General features: G+C 35.7%; 1 protein-coding gene across 1 annotated transcript in view; it reads left to right on the top strand.

The window, feature by feature from the left end:
• Mttp (microsomal triglyceride transfer protein) overlaps positions 1 to 17396 on the top strand; it is a 49030-nt gene that overhangs the window by 19028 nt on the left and 12606 nt on the right. The window contains exons 8-12 of the mRNA XM_027935442.3: positions 659 to 816; positions 1991 to 2159; positions 3031 to 3138; positions 13031 to 13243; positions 15178 to 15389. Of these exons, the coding sequence (XP_027791243.2) occupies positions 659 to 816; positions 1991 to 2159; positions 3031 to 3138; positions 13031 to 13243; positions 15178 to 15389 (860 nt within the window). The remainder of the gene's footprint in view (positions 1 to 658; positions 817 to 1990; positions 2160 to 3030; positions 3139 to 13030; positions 13244 to 15177; positions 15390 to 17396) is intronic.

Below are 17396 nucleotides of genomic sequence, written 5' to 3'. Positions count from 1 at the left end.
GTCATCAATTAGAATTATGTTTTAAAACCAAAGTAGAATAATTGTAGTGTGTGTGTGAGAGAGAATTGCCTTTATGTATATACTACTCTACTAAACATAGATATAAGTTCAGACCTCAGTAACAGTAAACATTAAATTTCATACAAACAATACTGTAAAAAGAGCATGGAACCAAACTATTGAAAAAAGTGCCATCCAGTGAGGGGCAAATGAATCAGAAACCTGTTACAATACTTCAGCAGTTCTGATTTTTTTTTCCTTACAAAATATCTTGCTGTTAATTAAAATTCTGCACAATTTCACTAGGGTAGTCAAAGTCTGGTCTCTGATATAATTCCCTTAGTATAGCCATGGGATGACCATATGCCCTGGCACAAGTTATTTATTTCCCAAGGTCCTTCAAATTTATTACTAATAGACAAAAATGATCCTCCTAAGAGGAATGGCACTCAGGGTTAGCATGCCTCTCAATTTGCCTCTGGCCTTCAGGAGTGGTGTGTTATGGGCAGGGAGACAAGAACCATACTGAGCAAAGATACAAAAAGCATCTTCTGCTTGTCAGATACAAGTAAAATTTTATTTCTGGGGAGAACAGCCTTTGTAAATGTGGATGCTCAGAACTACGAGCAGGACATGAGCCTGTGGCTATGTTTTGTAGCTGTCAGAACACTGGCAGTCCATCAGGAAACACCTGGAGCCTGACAACCTCTCCAATGCTGAAGCTGTCAGAAACTTCCTGGCCTTTGTTCAGCACCTTAGGACTGCAAAGAGAGAAGACATCCTCCAAATTCTGAAGACTGAAAAGAAAGAAGTACTGTAAGTTCCCCAAACTTACAGTGGGTTGATCTGTCAGGAAAACTCTGCTGAGTTATCATTTTTATCAAGCAAGAAAGACTCCTTCTAAATCAATTGCCCCACCTCCAAATCAATTATTCTGTTGTTCTACATTTTAACCAACAATTATATATGCCATAATGTAATGACTTAATGGTCACTGGACCAAAAATCCAAGAACAAATTTTAAGAGTGACTCAAGATGCACATATTTTAAATTAGAGTTAGATTGGCGCATAAGATAGATAAAGCCAGGGCTTCATCAGGACACCCTGGCACACGGGTGCCTTGCTGTTTTTGCAATTGTGTTTTCAAGCTATTAATGTATGTTTGAAAAGATTTCAGAGTTGACTGAAACAAACAAGAATGGTACGACTTTTCCATTGAACATGTGATTTCATTAAAGATCTAACTGATGTCTCATTTTATACAGAAAATTGAGAACTGTCGTAAGTAACCAAAAGAATCTAGAGAAAAGAAATTCACACATTTTGCAATATTTCGTGAAAGAGTGATTCATTAACATGTGTAAAAAAGAAAGTCGACTCTATTAACATAATCAAAAATGGAAATTGGCCAAGTTACACACACACACACACACACATACACACACACACACACACACACACACACACACGGCAGCCGCCGCCCCCACAGCAGCTGTCAGAGTTCAAAGGACTCAAACAATCAAGAAGAGAATTCTGTTTTTGATCTGAAAAGTCTGTTTATTCTTGATCATATTTATTATTTACTTCCCTTGAGGATATTAAAAAAATAGAAAAAATATCAATTTGATGAACCACCCCTTTTATATATTACTGGTATAGAGAAGAATTTGAGCTTAATTTATAATATTATTTATATAATTTTAATTTTACAAATGTTCAAATTATTCTTGACTTAGGTTAATATAGTAAAATTAGCTTGTATATTCTATGTATATATTGTTTAAATGAGAAAAATAAGACTTAAGGGAGCAATTTAAATAAAATGGGAAGGGGATCTTTTTGAGAAGAATTTTTTGTTGTTGTTCAAATAAAAATATTTCACTTCTTCAAGAAATTCAAATCAGTGGAGAGTCTGTGAGTGGTCGAGGTTTTTAATAATTCCTTAAGCACCTGAAGCACTGATATGTGTGACGATGCCTTTTTCATAGACCTCAGCTGGTGGATGCTGTTACCTCTGCTCAGACTCCAGCCTCATTAGAAGCCATTTTGGACTTTTTGGATTTCAAGAGTGACAGTAGCATTGTCCTACAGGAGAGGTTTCTCTACGCCTGTGGATTTGCCTCCCATCCTGATGAAGAACTCCTGAGAACACTCATTGTAAGTCAAGTAGACTCAGGGAAAATAAAGACTCTCAGCAGCTAAAAGCAAAAAACAAACCGAAAACCTGCAAGCATATAAGCAGTAATTAAAAGTTGTTCAAATCAGAATGAAGACCACAAACTGTGAATACCTTCTGAGTATTCACATTCAGACTTCACTGGACTATTTCTATCCATGGATCTTTGACTGCACAGTAAATATTTCACTTAGTGTCTTTACAGTCTCACTAATTAGCATAAACTATACATTATGGAAACTTAAAGACTCACTTCTCATATGTGGGAAATGATGATATTTTAGAAGGGAAAAGTCTAGGTTATGCTTTAATAAGCAACTTAAAAATTCCTTTGAGTTAAAAATCTTCATGGTATTTATACAGATACATTGAAGAGATACAATTATTCCATTATTTAAATTTTTATATTCAATCCAGACCCAATTTCTCTTGAGTCTGAGATTTTTTTTAGAAAATTATACTCATCCACTTATGATCTAGTGGAACAGTCTGTAATCTTTTTGGAAAACAAGCCTACTTGAGAATCTGGTAAAAACAATGAAGCCCAACTTCATTCATATTTAAATTTTAAAAACTTTTTGTGGTTCACTGACTAACCTGATGAACCCAATCCATAAACCCTTAAATAAGAGTTTAAAGACCGTGGTTAGGAATACCAGGACAGGGCCCATGCTTTTAACTCTTCATTCAAAACTAGATAGTGAATTTCTAAATGTTTCAAAAGCAACATTCTGAGTTTGGTATCCAGGAACATGAAAACATTTTCCTCAAGTTTATTGGTTACTTTATTCCTAAAAGTGTCCCTCTGAAATATTTAAATGTCTTAATGGCCTCTTTTATCCCTGTTAATAGAGTAAGTTCAAAAGTTCCTTTGCAAGCAATGACATCAGAGAAACTGTTATGATCATCATCGGAGCCCTTGTCAAGAAGCTGTGCCAGAATGAAGGCTGCAAACTCAAAGTAAGTGTGAATCAGTGATGCCCGCCATCACCCAAACCACCATACTTGATATTCATCTTGCTGCCCACCCATAGGATACCTAATCCTCCCCCACTCTACTAGTTTTCCTTTTCGTATACAATTATTGCCATCTAACATACTTGGAAATTTAGTTGTTTATTATATCTACTGTTATTTCTGTATACTCCATGCAGAAATGGATCTTTGTTTCCTTCAGAACCAGTAGCCTAAAATAGTGCTTGGTGCATAGATAATGATCAATAAATATTTGCTAGAAAGGGAATAGTCCATTGATATTCCTACCAAATATGTTGATTGAGCACCCATTAAGTATTCAGATTTGTTTGGTCATTGTTTTATTCTCAAATGACAAATGACAATTGTATATATTTTGGGGGTCAAGTGTGATGTTTTGATACATCTATATCTTGGGAGGCATGATCAAATTAATATATCCATCACCTCAAATACTTATCATTTCTTTGTGGTACGAAAATTTAAAGTCCATTCTTCTAGGTATTTTGAAATATACAACACAATATTATTAATTATAGTTACCAGGCTGAGTGATCCCCACAATCTCTTCCTCCTATCTGACACTGTGTATCCTTGACCAATATCTTCCGTTTCCTAATTCCCCCTCTCTTGTCTTACTCTGGTTAGCTTTTGGCAACCACCATCCTTTCTCCATATTCTTGTGTAAGGTTGACTTTTTTAGATTCCATGTGTAAATGAAATGAGATAAATGGGTATTTATCTCCCTGTGCCTAGTTTATTTCAATCAGCATGTGTCCTCCAGGTTTGTCCATGTTTCTGCGAGTGACAGAATTTCTCTCTCTCTCTCTTTGTGATACTGGGGATTGAACTCAGGGGCACTGAGCCACATCCCCAGCCCTATTTTCTATTTTATTTAGAGACAGGGTCTCACTGAGTTGCTTAGCACCTCCCTGTTGCTGAGGCTGGCTTTGAACTAGAGATCCTCCTTCCTCATCCTCCAAGCCACTGGGATTACAGAAGTGCACCACTATGCTGGGCCAGAATTTCCTTTTTAAAGGATTTAGTATTCCATTATATATCTGTACCACATTTTAAACGTCCATTCATTCTTGACTATTGTGAACAAAACTGCAAAGAACATGGGAGTACTGATAGCTCTTCAACACACTGATTTTATTTCCTTTGGATAAATACCCAGAAGTAGGATTGCTGAATCATCAGGTAATTCAATTTTTAGTGTTTTGAGGAACCTCCATATTGTTTTCCAAAATGGCTGGATTAATCTCTAATATTACCAACTACACAGGGTTACCTTTTCTCCACATCCTTGCCACATTTTTTATCTTTCAACTTTTTTATAATAACCAGTATAATAGGTGTGAGGTGATATTATTAGGCCTTTATGATTATGGTATCAGCCTTGATGTATGATTTGCAAATAATTTCTCCCTGACTGTTGGTTGTCTCCTTACTCTATTAATTGTTTCATTCTGTGCATAAGTTTTTTGATTTGATGGAGTCCCATTTGTCTATTTTTGCATTCATTATCTTGTGCTTTTAGAGTCTTACCCAAGGACTCTCTGCCCATATCAATGTCCCCCTGGTTCTTTTCTTTCTCTCTCTCTCTTTTTTTTTAAACTACGGTTTTGTAATATATTTAAAAATCCAGTAGTGTGGTGACTCCAGTTGGCCTTTTTGCTCAAGATTACTTTGTTACATTAGGATCTTTTGTGGTTTCATAAGTATTACAGAATTTTTTTTTTCTAGTTCTGTGAAGAATGTCATTGGTATGTTGATGGGAATTGCACTTAATCTTTAAATTGCTCTGGGGGGCATGAATGTTTTAACAATATTAATTCTTCCAAGAGATAAACATGGGATGCCTCTTCATTTAGTTGTGTCTTCTTCAGTTTCTTTCATAAAAATGTTTTATATTTTTCGTATATAGATCTTCACTTCCTTGGTTAAATTTTCTCTGAAGTGGTTTTTTTTTTTCATTCTGTTACAAATAGGATTGCTTTTAAATTTCTTTTTCAGATAATATGTGGTTAGTTATAGAATTGTGATTGATTTTTGTAAGTTGATATTGTGTCCTGCAACTTACTGAATTTATTTGTCTGTTCTAACAGCCATTTGATGGGGTTGTTAGGGTTTTATGTATATAAAATCATGTGTTTAGAAAACAGGTGATTTCACTTCTTTCCTTTCCTAATCAAATGCCTTTTATTTCTTTTTATTGACTAATTATCCTGGCTAGGATTTCCAATATAATAGTGAAAAGAAGTGGTGCCAGTGGGTATTGTTGTCTTGTTTCTGATCATAGAGGAGAAGTTTTTTACTTTTCACTCTGGAGTATGTTAGTAATGGTTTTGTCATATGTGGATTTTATTGTGTTGAGGAACATTCCTTCTGTACCTAATTTGTTGAGAAGTTTTATAAATGAGGGATGATAATTTGTAAAATACTTTTTTCTGCTACCATTGAGATGATCATGTTTTTGGCTTTCATTCTGTTAATATGGTGAATCATGTTCATTGATTTGCATATGTTGAACCATCCTTGCATTGTAGGGATAAATCCTATTTGGTCATGGTGAATGATTCTTTTAATGTATTGTGGCTAGTATTTTGTTGAGGATTTTTAAATCTATGCTCAGCAGTGATACTAGTTTCCACTTTCCTTTTCTGGTTGTGTCTTTGTTTGGTTCTGGTATCACAGTAAAGCTATCCTTGTAAAAATGAGTTTGGAAGGAACTGGGGTTGTGATTCAGTGGTGGAGCGCTTGCCTAGTATGTGCAGGGGCCTGGGTTTGATCCTCAGCACCACATAGAAATCAATAAAATAAAATTATTTTAAAAAATGAGTTTGGAAGTATTCCTTCCTCTTCAATTTTTTGGAAGAGTTTGAGAAAGATTGGTTCTTTTTCAAACAACTGGAAAATTTTAGCTGTGAAGCCATCTGGTCCTGGGCTTTTCCTTGATGGAAGACTATTAAATACTGATTCAATTTCCTTTCTCATTATCACTCTGCTCAGATTTCTGATTTCTTCATAATTTACTCTTGGTTAAATGTTTCATGGAATTTATCCAATTCTCCTACATTGTTCAATTGGTTTGTGTGTATAGACATTATTCATAGTAGTCTCTTATGATCTTTCTTATTTGTAAGTTGTAATATCTCCTCTTTCATTTCCGATTTTGCCTGTTTGGTCTTCTCTTTATCATGGTCTAGCTAGGGGCTTGTCAATTTTATTTACATTTAAAAAAAACTTAGTTTAATTTTCTTTGGTATTTATCTATTTCATTAACTTCTACTCTGATCTTTGTTATTTCTTTCCTTCTGCTGATTTTGAGCCTGTTTATTCTTCTTTTACTAATTCTTTGGGTAAAATGTTTACTTGAGACTTTCCTCCTGTTTTTATGTAGGCATTTAGTGCTATAAACTTCCTTTTTATGACTATTTTTGCTGTAACCCATAAGTTTTGGTATGCTGTGTTTCCATTTTCATTCATCACTAAATAACTTTACATTGCCATTTTAATGTCTTCTTTTATTTAAAAGTTGTCAGGAGTATATTATCTAAGTTCCACATATTTGTTAACTTTCCTTGATTTCTCCTATTATGGATTCCTAGTTACATGCCATTGTGGATGGAAAAATATTTGATATGATTTCAATCTTCTTAAATTTGTTAAAACTTATTCTGTGGTTTAAGATTTAGCCTGGGCAGATTTCTGTGTGCACTTAAGAATATCTATTCTGTAGATATTAGATGGAATATTCTATATATGTCTATTAGGTCCATTTGGTCTAAAGTATAGTTCAAGTCCAGTGTTTCCTTATTGATTTTGTTTGTATGATCTGTTTATTGTCATTAATAGGGTATTAAAATTCTCAACATTTTTTGTGCTGCAGTATGTCTCCCTTCAGTTCTCTTATGCTTTATGTTTTTAAGTGATGTCATGTTGGGTACATATTATTTACAATTGTTATGTCCTCTTAATGAATGAACCTCTTTATCATAATAAATGGCCTTCTTTATTCTTACTCAGCTTTGAATGGTGTGTTCTTCTTCTACTTCTTGTTCTTAGGAAAAAAATAGATGCTAAGGTTTTCTCTCAGAACAGAACTTTATCTATAATAAATGCAGTTTATAGTTTTAAGTTTTGTCAGTGGAAATTTAGTTATTTCTAATCACTTAGAACTTTGTATGTTGTTTTTATTCTCATTTGCTCAAAGCTTCTTTGTTTTCCTGAGAGTTATCAATTTTCACATCTTCTTATATAAAAAAGCAAAAATACCCACTTTGTAAGCATAACCAAAAATGGAAATTCTACATAGATTAAAATCAAACACACCCTACTTTTCTATAATGCAAATAAAGCATTTTCTCTGTTCATATTTATTATATTGCCAGCTTCCTGTTCTGCCACAGGAAGGCATAGTTGCATTATTTTGCTTCCTAAATGCTTGCTATTTAAAACAATATTGAAAATGAGGTTTTTGTTTGTTTGTTTATTTTACAGTAGAATGCATTTTGACATATAGTTCACAAGTGGAGCACACAACTTCTCATTCCTCTGGCTGTACATGGTTCAGAGTCACTCTGGTAGTGTAATCATACATGTATATAGGGTAATAATGTCTATCTCTTTCTACTGTTCTTCCCATCCCCACAATCCCACCCCTCCCCTTGCTCCCCTCAACACAAACCAAAGTTCCTTCATTCTTTCCTATCCTCCCTGCCCGCTATGGATCAGCATCTGCTTATCAGAGAAAACTTTTGGCTTTTTGTTTGGGGGACTGGTTTATTTCACTTAGCATGATATTCTCTAGTTCCATCCATTTACATGCAAATGCATAATTTTATTCTTCTTTAAGGCTTTGTAATATTCCATTTTGTATATGTACCACATTTTCTTTATGCATTAATCTGTTGAAGAGCACCTAGTTTGGTTCCATGGTTTAGCTATTGTGAATTTAGCTGCTATAAACATTGATGTGGCTGCATCACTGTAGCGTGCTGATTTTAAGTCATTTGGGTATAAATTGGGAGTGGGATAGCTGGGTCAAATAGTGGATTCATTCTAAGTTTTCTGAAGTATCTCCATACTGCTTTCCATAGTGGTTGCACCAATTTGCGGTCCCATCAGCAATGTGTGAATGTGCTTTTTTCCCCTCTTCCTTGCTAACACTTGTTATTGCATGTATTCTTGATAACTGCCATTCTGACTGGAGTGAGATGAAATCTTAGAGTAGTTTTGATTTGCATTTTTGAGAATGTTTTTGAAACCAAATCATTTCATAAGAAGCAACTCCTAAATAGATTGTACAAAAAGAAGATAACTAAAAAGATGGTCATTAAAAATATTTGAATATCAGTTCTGGCAGAAATCAAAATTGGTATTATTGTATGACAGTAGAGAACTATGAATTTTTATGTTTTTCAGTTTCCACAGTTACTTGAGTAGCTTATCTGCTTCAGAAATTCATGTATTAAATATCTTGTCAAAATACAAAATCCACAGAGAAAAACAACAGTTAGCTGTATTTAATGAACATCTACTCTGTATTAGGCATAATGTTAATCCTTTAATATAAAGATATATAAAACATTCTACCATCCTCAAAAAACTCTTTGTCTATTTATCAAATGCAAACAGGCAAGTGCAGTTGGCCCTCTGTATCTGTGTGTCCCCCATCCAGGATTCAAACAATCATAGATTGAACTATTGGGGAAAAAAAATCACATGTGTATTTGTCATGAACAGATTATTCCTTCTTGTTATTATTCTCTAAAAAGTGTAACATTTACATTATATTAGGTATTACAGGTAATCCAGAGATGATTTAGGGGTTGGGGGCATGGCTCAGCAGTAGAGGACTTGCCTAGCATGCATGGGACCCTATGTTCTCTCCTTAGAACCACAAAAATAAACAAATCAACCTTCAAATTATTTTTTTTAATCTAGAGATGATTTAAAGTACACAGGGCTATGTGTGCAGGTTATATGAAAGTACCATCTTTACCATTCTTTACAAGAATTTGTATGTTTTGTTATCCCCAGGGTGTCCTGTAATCAATCCCTCATGCATACTGAGGGACTAATATAATATTAAAACAAACAAAGTGACAGTGAGAACACAGAAGCCACAGTGACTTTGCTGTTTGAGGGTGTTAGGGAAAAGTTTCCCCAAAATAGTATTTGAGCTTAGTCTAGAAGAAGTTTTTAGGTGAAGAAATCATAATATGGAATAAAGGACATTCTACAAGTAGCATAATTTTGTATGAAAAGTCCTGAAGTGGACCCAGTATGCTTGGGAACAACGAGAAATTTTGTGGCACTGAAACATAAAATATATATGCCTGCCCACTAGAAGGTGAGGTGAAGATATCAGAAAGAGGGGAAGTGAGAAGAAAGGTAAACAGATCTTTGCGAATAACGAGTTAAGGAGCCTCACCTCCATTCTATACAACAAGGAGGTCTGGTGAAGTTTTTAGGTGGGTGAATGACACACTCATTTTTAAAATTTTATTTTGGAAGAAGCCAGATGATATATGAACTGAGTATTGGCTGGATTAGTCAGTAAGATCTGACTAGAAACATTTTGCAATGATTTTGGCAAAAATTAATAGTTTTAAATTAATGTAGGGTCAAAGGAGAGAGAGGAGACAGATTCAAGAGCCATTTAGGAAGTAGATTCAATAGTGTTTAGTGATTGATGAGATGCAGGGAATGAAACAGAGGTAAGAATCTAGGTGACTCCAAAGCTTCCAGGTTAGAATACCAGAGTACGGCAATGCCTACCACTTAATCAAGGTTTCCAGAGCCTAATTTAATGGTGAGAGTAAGGTGGAGCTATTAATTTTTTTTTTCACCGTATTAAGTTTGAAATCCTTTGGGTCACCAGGTTGAGTTGTTCAACAGGCAGATGGTCAGAATCACAGAACAGGAGAGAAGTTAGAGCTAGAGATAGAGGGTGGTTGAAACCCTGGGAGAAAAAGGGATTACCAAGGCATGTGGCATGAAAAGGAAACTGAGTTAGTGATCAAAGTTCTTCTGATAATGGGACAGCTTGGCTCTTTTCACATTTTTAAAATCACCTTGTAAGTAGCTACAAACTATCCTCTATCACTGTCATTCAATCTTGTTAATGTTTTTGAGCCACTTTATTTTAAGCATTGTTCAGATAATGCGATTTGGCCACCAAATGGACTGTAGTTAATGTTCACATTTTCTTTTCAATTTTCTGCTATGGAACTTTCATCTACCTTTTGGCCAAATCAAAGACATATGAAAGGAAACGATGTATCCTTAACACAAATATAAGGTATTTGCTGGGCATGCAATACTTATGCTACCCAAAAGGTACCTGTGATTCCATCCAGTGCTATGCTTTCTCAGTATTTATTAGCATGAAATTTTCTGCCCAGCATCAGTCTGAATGGTAGCTAAACAAGTTCACAATCAGGACTAAACTCCATGATGTCTTTTCTATTTTTTTTGTTTGTTTGTTTACATTTTGACTTTACAGCATCCTAATTTCATTTTCCCAAAAAATTTGTATTTGAAAAAAAAACTTATAGAAAAGTTCTAAGAATAGTACAATTTTATGAATATGTATATCCTCTTCATTTAGATTTTCCAATTTTTGAAATATTGACATATTTACGTTAACTCATTCTGTTTTATTTTAATTGAACCATCTGAGAGTACATTGTAGACATTTTACATTTTTCTCCAAAATATTTTTACTTACTATTACTTGAGTGTCATTTCATCTAGGCTCTTCTGTTGGACAAGATACATATAATTTATTAAAGGATGAGTTCATACCTATATTTCTAATTCTAATTGAACATCCAAGGTTCTTTCTCTCCTTCCTCCATTCCATAATTTTACCTTTTGTCTCCCAGAACAAGAATCCTGGGTTTTTGAGAACCCAAAATTTATTTGTTCATCTGCTCATTTCTAAGATTCACACAAAATAGTTTTGAAATTGCTACACCGATGTTACTACAAAAACAAACTTCATTTCAGTTCAAGACTTCATTACAGTTCCCCCCCCCCTTAGGATATTTTCCATCGAAGGTACACAGTCTGAATCCTATGCTCAACAGTTGCTTGGATAAATTCTTTATTGTCTTCCTCTGTTGAGTTCTATTATCAATTTGATATACATTTAGGTTCATTTATGTTTGAATTGGATTTTAGTAATTTTTCATCCTTGTTGACTTAATTTTGCTTCTTGAGTATATAAAATGTTAATACTATTCAAAAGCCAAAACTATTTTTAAAATATCCTCAAAAAGGATATCCCTCCCACCTATTGTGACCTACCTCCTGTAGCTAAGCATTATCATTAATTTTTGGTATCTTCTTCTGTATTTCTTTTCACAACAGCAAGCAGAAGTCCACACACAAAAAAAAACATACACACACATTCCTATTTCTTTTTTCTTGTACAAAATATACCATTCTACATATCCTCTTCTGTATCTTACTTTTTCCACTTAATAATATATTGTGGAAATCACTCCATACTGGTCTGGTAACAGAGACCTTTGTTGTCCCCGATTAATACTCTATTGTGCCATTGGACCATAGTTTATTCAATGCCTCCTATATGCAATCATGCCAGTTGTTTCCACTATTTTTGCAAATTCACCTAATAATGAAATGAATAATTTTATAGGCACTTTGGTTTTATTGTTGGGGGTGTAGCACCAGGGCAAGAGCTGTGAATCAAAATGGAATTTTGTTAGTTTTGTCAATTCCATTTATCTTCATATGAATTATGCTTCCACTAACAATACACAAGAATGCCTATTTCCCCATAGCCTCACAAACAAAATACATTATCAAGCATGATTTTTTTAAACAAATCTAAGACTTGAAAAATGTCACTTCTTGAATTAGGTATGTGTGAAATTTATTATGTCTCCTTCTTTGTTGTTTTGTTTTTGTGGTGCTGGGGATTGAACCCAGAGCCTTGTGCATGGGAGGCAAGAACTCTGCACTCTACCAACTGAGCTACACCCCCAGGTGTTATGTCTCTTTCTGTTTAGGGATTTCTTCCCCTTCCTCCTGTGTGTGTGTGTGTGTGTGTGTGTGTGTGTGTGTGTGTGTGTACACCTGTGGCCTCATTTCAAAGTTCACAAATCCTGTAGATGAATTGGGTGTTAAGAATCTTTATGATGAAACAAAAGCTCAGAAAACATGTAGTGGCAAATATAAGACCAGAACTCAGATGCTCCTATTTCTAATTTGCCTTTCCATCAAACTATTAGCTTGTCCCCAGAGGTGTTCCCCACCCCCAGGCCAGGAAAAAAAAAAGTCCTTTTGTAATTGCAGAACATATTTGAGAAGTACCTACAAAGTACTTGCCACATAGAAGGCATTTAAGAATGTTTTTGAATTGTATAGCAGCATTAATTAACTTGGGCTTCAGGTGAGAACAAACACTTCTAAAACATTTAGAAGCAGGCCTTATGTGTCAAGCAAGCTCTAATCACTTTCACTCAATTTGTTTCTTAAGAAAATGTGTGTGGTAACATTCAGGCTCCATTTAATTTTTGTTTTAGAAATTCAATAAATGGAAAGTTATTTAAATAATCAATTGCAAGGGAATTAAAATGGCTTTCTACATTCAGAATAGATTCAAAACTAAGTCAGCCAATTACTATATATATATATATATATATATATATATATCTCACACACACACACACACACAAAAAAAAAAAAACACCTTTATGAAGCTCAACTTGCTTCCTTTCATGATATGTCTCAGGCACCAACAGTGCAAACGTTTTGGAAACTTTAGGTTGTTTTCTTGCCCAAGTTTTGTTTTATGTATAGTCATGAATATGTCTAAAGTGTGTGACATTTTTAGGCAGTAGTTGAAGCTAAGAAGTTAATCCTGGGAGGACTTGAAAAACCAGAGAAAAAGGAGGACACTATGATGTACCTGCTGGCCCTGAAGAACGCCCTGCTTCCAGAAGGTATCCCGCTCCTTCTGAAGTACGCGGAGGCAGGAGAAGGGCCCATCAGCCACCTCGCCACCACCACTCTCCAGAGATATGATGTCCCTTTCATAACAGATGAGGTGAGACCTCCAAGAATATTTGCAACGTGAACAGAAGGGGAAAAGCACATCTGAACATGAGTCAAATGCAAACTCCTCTCAAGTAACTCTATTTTTTCCCCCAAGTGGCCTCTCTCTTCTGCTTAGAAATAACTCCAAAGTTGCATTTAAGGCTATTCTAAAGCAGCCTCACATTTTGAATAGATAATGTTCTATATCCTGAAGCATAAATATTGAAGCATACCCTCTTATTTTAAGACAAAAATTATTTTCAGAAATTTACTTCCTCTTAGAAATTTTAAGATGTTGTAAAAATTTTCAACACTAAAATATCCTGGCTTAAGCACGGCCTCCTTTGTTCATATAACTACATTTTTAGCAGTCACCTAACTTAAAATTTTGTTGGACAGAGAATGTTTCTAACATTAATATAAACTTACTTGAGTAGTGTCTAACACTGAGAATGATATTTCCATTTTGCAGTTAAGCACCCTTCCCAGTTTTGTGTCAAATATGGTTGGCAATGAAGCATGATGGTTAGGGCACAGGCTTTTGAGAAAGACGACCTAGGTGTAAATTCTGGCACTATTCTTTCCTAGTTGTTTGTTCTTGGATGAGTTATTTAACTTCCAGATGCCTGAGAGCAAGGCCATGGTTTGAGGGAAATAGGAAAAGACAGAGGGAAGCAGAATTGAAAGAAACATTTATAAATGTCTAGTAAAGAACTTCACATACCATATCTTCTTATAGACAATGTTGTAACCAATAAAATTACTTGTTGACACAGCATACAATTATTATGACACATTTGCATTGATTTAAATATTATTTAGGAAAAAAAAGGCCATAATGTACCCTACGATTGATAATGATATGTCAAGCAGGTTCATCGAATGTAACAGATGTACCACGGTTGTCTTAGTCCATTTCTATTGCTATACCAAAAGAATTGTCAAGTGTTTTATAAAGAAAAGAAACTTAATTAGCTCACATTTCTGAAGGTTCAAGAACATGGTGCTGACATCTTCTCAGCTCTGCTAAGAGCTTATGGCCAATAGCATCACAATGGCAGAAGTGCATGCAAGAGTGGTCAGTGGCACATATGGAATAAAGATTCAGGGGACGTGCCAGGATCCCTTGTAATAACCTGTTATTGGAGGAATTAAGCCAGTCTTATAAAACTGCATCAATTCCTCCTGAGGTCGAATCTCCCATACCTAATTACCATCCACTAAGCCCTGCTTCTCAAGGATTCCACCACCTCAACACAACCTCATGGGGTCCAAGCTTCTAGCACACAAGTCTTGGGTGACACATTCAAGCCACATTCAAATTATAGCAACTGTGCTGCAGGATATGCACAGACTGGGAGACTGTGCATGTACGGGAGTGCGGGATATATTAAAACTCTGTCTATTACCTACTCAATTTTTCTGTGAACCTAATATTGCTCTAATATATATATATATATATATATATATATATATATATGTTTTATATCTAGTAATTTAAAAAAGAAGATTCTGAGATATTTCACTGTGAGGAAATATCCATTCATACAGCCATCTCTCCCCAAATCCCCATTGCCACACGACAGTAGTATTCATAAAAGTTATATTAGGAGGTACCAAGTTATGCTGTATAAGGAATGAACCTCAAAATCTCAGAAGCTTAACAAAAGTTTATTTCTCGTGGTATGTCTGATATGGGTAAATATGTGGCCATCAGTTCACTTCAGTCATGGAAGGAAAAGATGGAGAAGGCATTGCCTTAGCTTGGAAGTGATTCATATTGATTGTGTCATGGCCTATTAGCTGGAACTGATTGTATAGCTCCAACCTAATGATGAAGGAACCTGGTAAATGTAGTAATGCATGCATTTACTCACTGTCCCTGCTACAATATCAATTTTAAAAGTCTGGGTGTGCCACTAATTTTGACTATCTTATGAGCAGGTGAAGAAGACCTTGAACAGGATATACCACCAGAATCGCAAAGTCCATGAAAAGACTGTGCGCACGACTGCAGCTACTGTCATTTTAAAAAACAACCCCTCTTACATGGAGGTAAAAAACATCCTGCTGTCTATCGGGGAACTTCCCAAAGAAATGAATAAATACATGCTGTCCATTATTCAAGACATTCTGCGGTTTGAAATGCCTGCAAGGTATGACCCATTGCATGTCTCTGTGCTTAAGTTTATTTACACAGTGATATGGTACCATGTGGCTAATAATAATTGTGTTCTATTGCATAAAACCAAAGGGAGCCAAATTTGCCCAAAGAGGGCTGTGTAAAAGTGAGCCAGCTAAAATAGCTTCATATTGGCTGTTTATGATTGGGAGCTCTGAGTCTGACTTTGGTTATCCTGTTCAGGCTGTTAATAACTACATGTTGCCATATGTTAGTAATGTTTTAAAGCCTAATTGCAGGACTCTTTTTATATGTAGTACAGCAAAATGGTGTTAAGTTCTCACCAAATTATCATTCATCTTAATTTTCTGAATGTGAGAAATCTTTGAATCCTCATTTATCATAGTTCCAATGAATTGCCAATTTAATTGCCATTAAAGTTTAAAACTTTAGGCATGGCCTGCATTTTTGGTCCATTCAAGGTCTGAATCAGCAGACCTCACTGCTTTCAGTTACTCTTGCCAGATTCACCTCCTTCCAGTCCCCAAGTCTTTCTTCCCAAATTCATCCATGCCACTCTTCAGGGTGACTCCCCTGAAGCTCCTTCTCACTGGAATCAGAGGTTCAGAGAAGGAATTCCCATTTGCCCTGAGGTCCCCGCAGAATAGCACCCCCAAGAAAGAACGAACTTTAAGAGTCCCCCAAGGAGAGGAAAACAGATGGGGGAGGGTGGGAAATAAAGAAAAAGAAATTTAACAAGAAGAAAGTAAAACATTGAAAGAAAAAACAAGAAGAGAGAAAGTACAAGAAACAGGGGAGGTGAGAAGACCCGAGAGAAGAGCAAGACAACGGGAAAGGAAAGGAGCCAGTGAGCAGGAGAGGGAGGTGGGAGGCAGCCAGGGAGGCAGCCAAGACCATGGGCAGCCATGTATTTCCAAGTGAACGGGGATTTGATTCTCTTTCTACTCCCTTGTTGCTTTTATGAGGCTTTGTGGTGGAGGTCTCAGGTGTGTTTGCTGACTATGTCTTGGGAGTCTAATAATTTAGGGATGGAAAAGAGGAGGCAATCAGAATATAGAAAAAGATGGGGAAGAGCTCAGCCTAGGAAATGGCATGAAGCAATCACAAACATTGTGGGTCGGATTCTTAGGACCAAGAAGGACATCAAAGGCCACCTTGCTTGGTGTCTCTTTGCAGTGTAGGGATCTGTGGTGTTCAGACTTCAACTGCTCCTCTCTGGTGGCCAAGAAACTCATCACCTCTGAGGAAACCTATTTCATTCTTCGACTCTGCCCATGGCTTTGTCTGAACTGAAGTCTTCCCATTGGCCCTGGTTTTATCTCTGGAGTTAAGCAAATCATGTATAATCAATCATTCAGCCACATGAATACCCTTTACATTTTAGGGGCATCTATTATGACCCCCCCCAAAGGCATATAAAGTTGCCATTTTCCCCTCTCAAAAATTTTCTACCTCAGGTCTAGGTCCAGTTTGCTTTGGTTGATTATTTTGATTTTACCATATTGTAATTTTATTATTGCTGATATTATTAGTGTTACATGGTTAAAAAAAAAAGAAAACATCTCAATACTAATTACATAGAAAAGACAGAGGCATGGAATAAGAAGGAAGACTTGGAGACCACGGTTCCTTTATGGGTTTTATTGAGCTGTGTCTGTAACTGAACACTACCCAGATATAGAAGAAATCCTGGAAACTTGCTGTTATATATCATTAGACAATGATAACATTAAAGAAAAATGTTAAAGACATAATGTGCAGCTAATCTTAGTTTGGTACAGTTTTCCTAAACTTATGGACAATTTAACAGCAGAACGGTGATGACTCAAATAGCACGTGTTTTTCACTCCATATCCACTGTCAGCTGAAGCCACATCATAGCTGGAAGCCTTGCCCTGCTGTCATTTTAATACCAAATGAAATTTTCAGATATCTGAGTAATGAAGGGGAAAGCCCTAATCTTGATGCTGATGTCCAGCTGGCACCTCGCCCAGTCTTGGAGTGGCATAAGGAAAAATTC

This window comes from Marmota flaviventris, chromosome 7, assembly GCF_047511675.1.
Source record: "Marmota flaviventris isolate mMarFla1 chromosome 7, mMarFla1.hap1, whole genome shotgun sequence".
NCBI lineage: Eukaryota > Metazoa > Chordata > Mammalia > Rodentia > Sciuridae > Marmota > Marmota flaviventris.
This window is presented reverse-complemented; position numbering and strand designations above follow the sequence as displayed.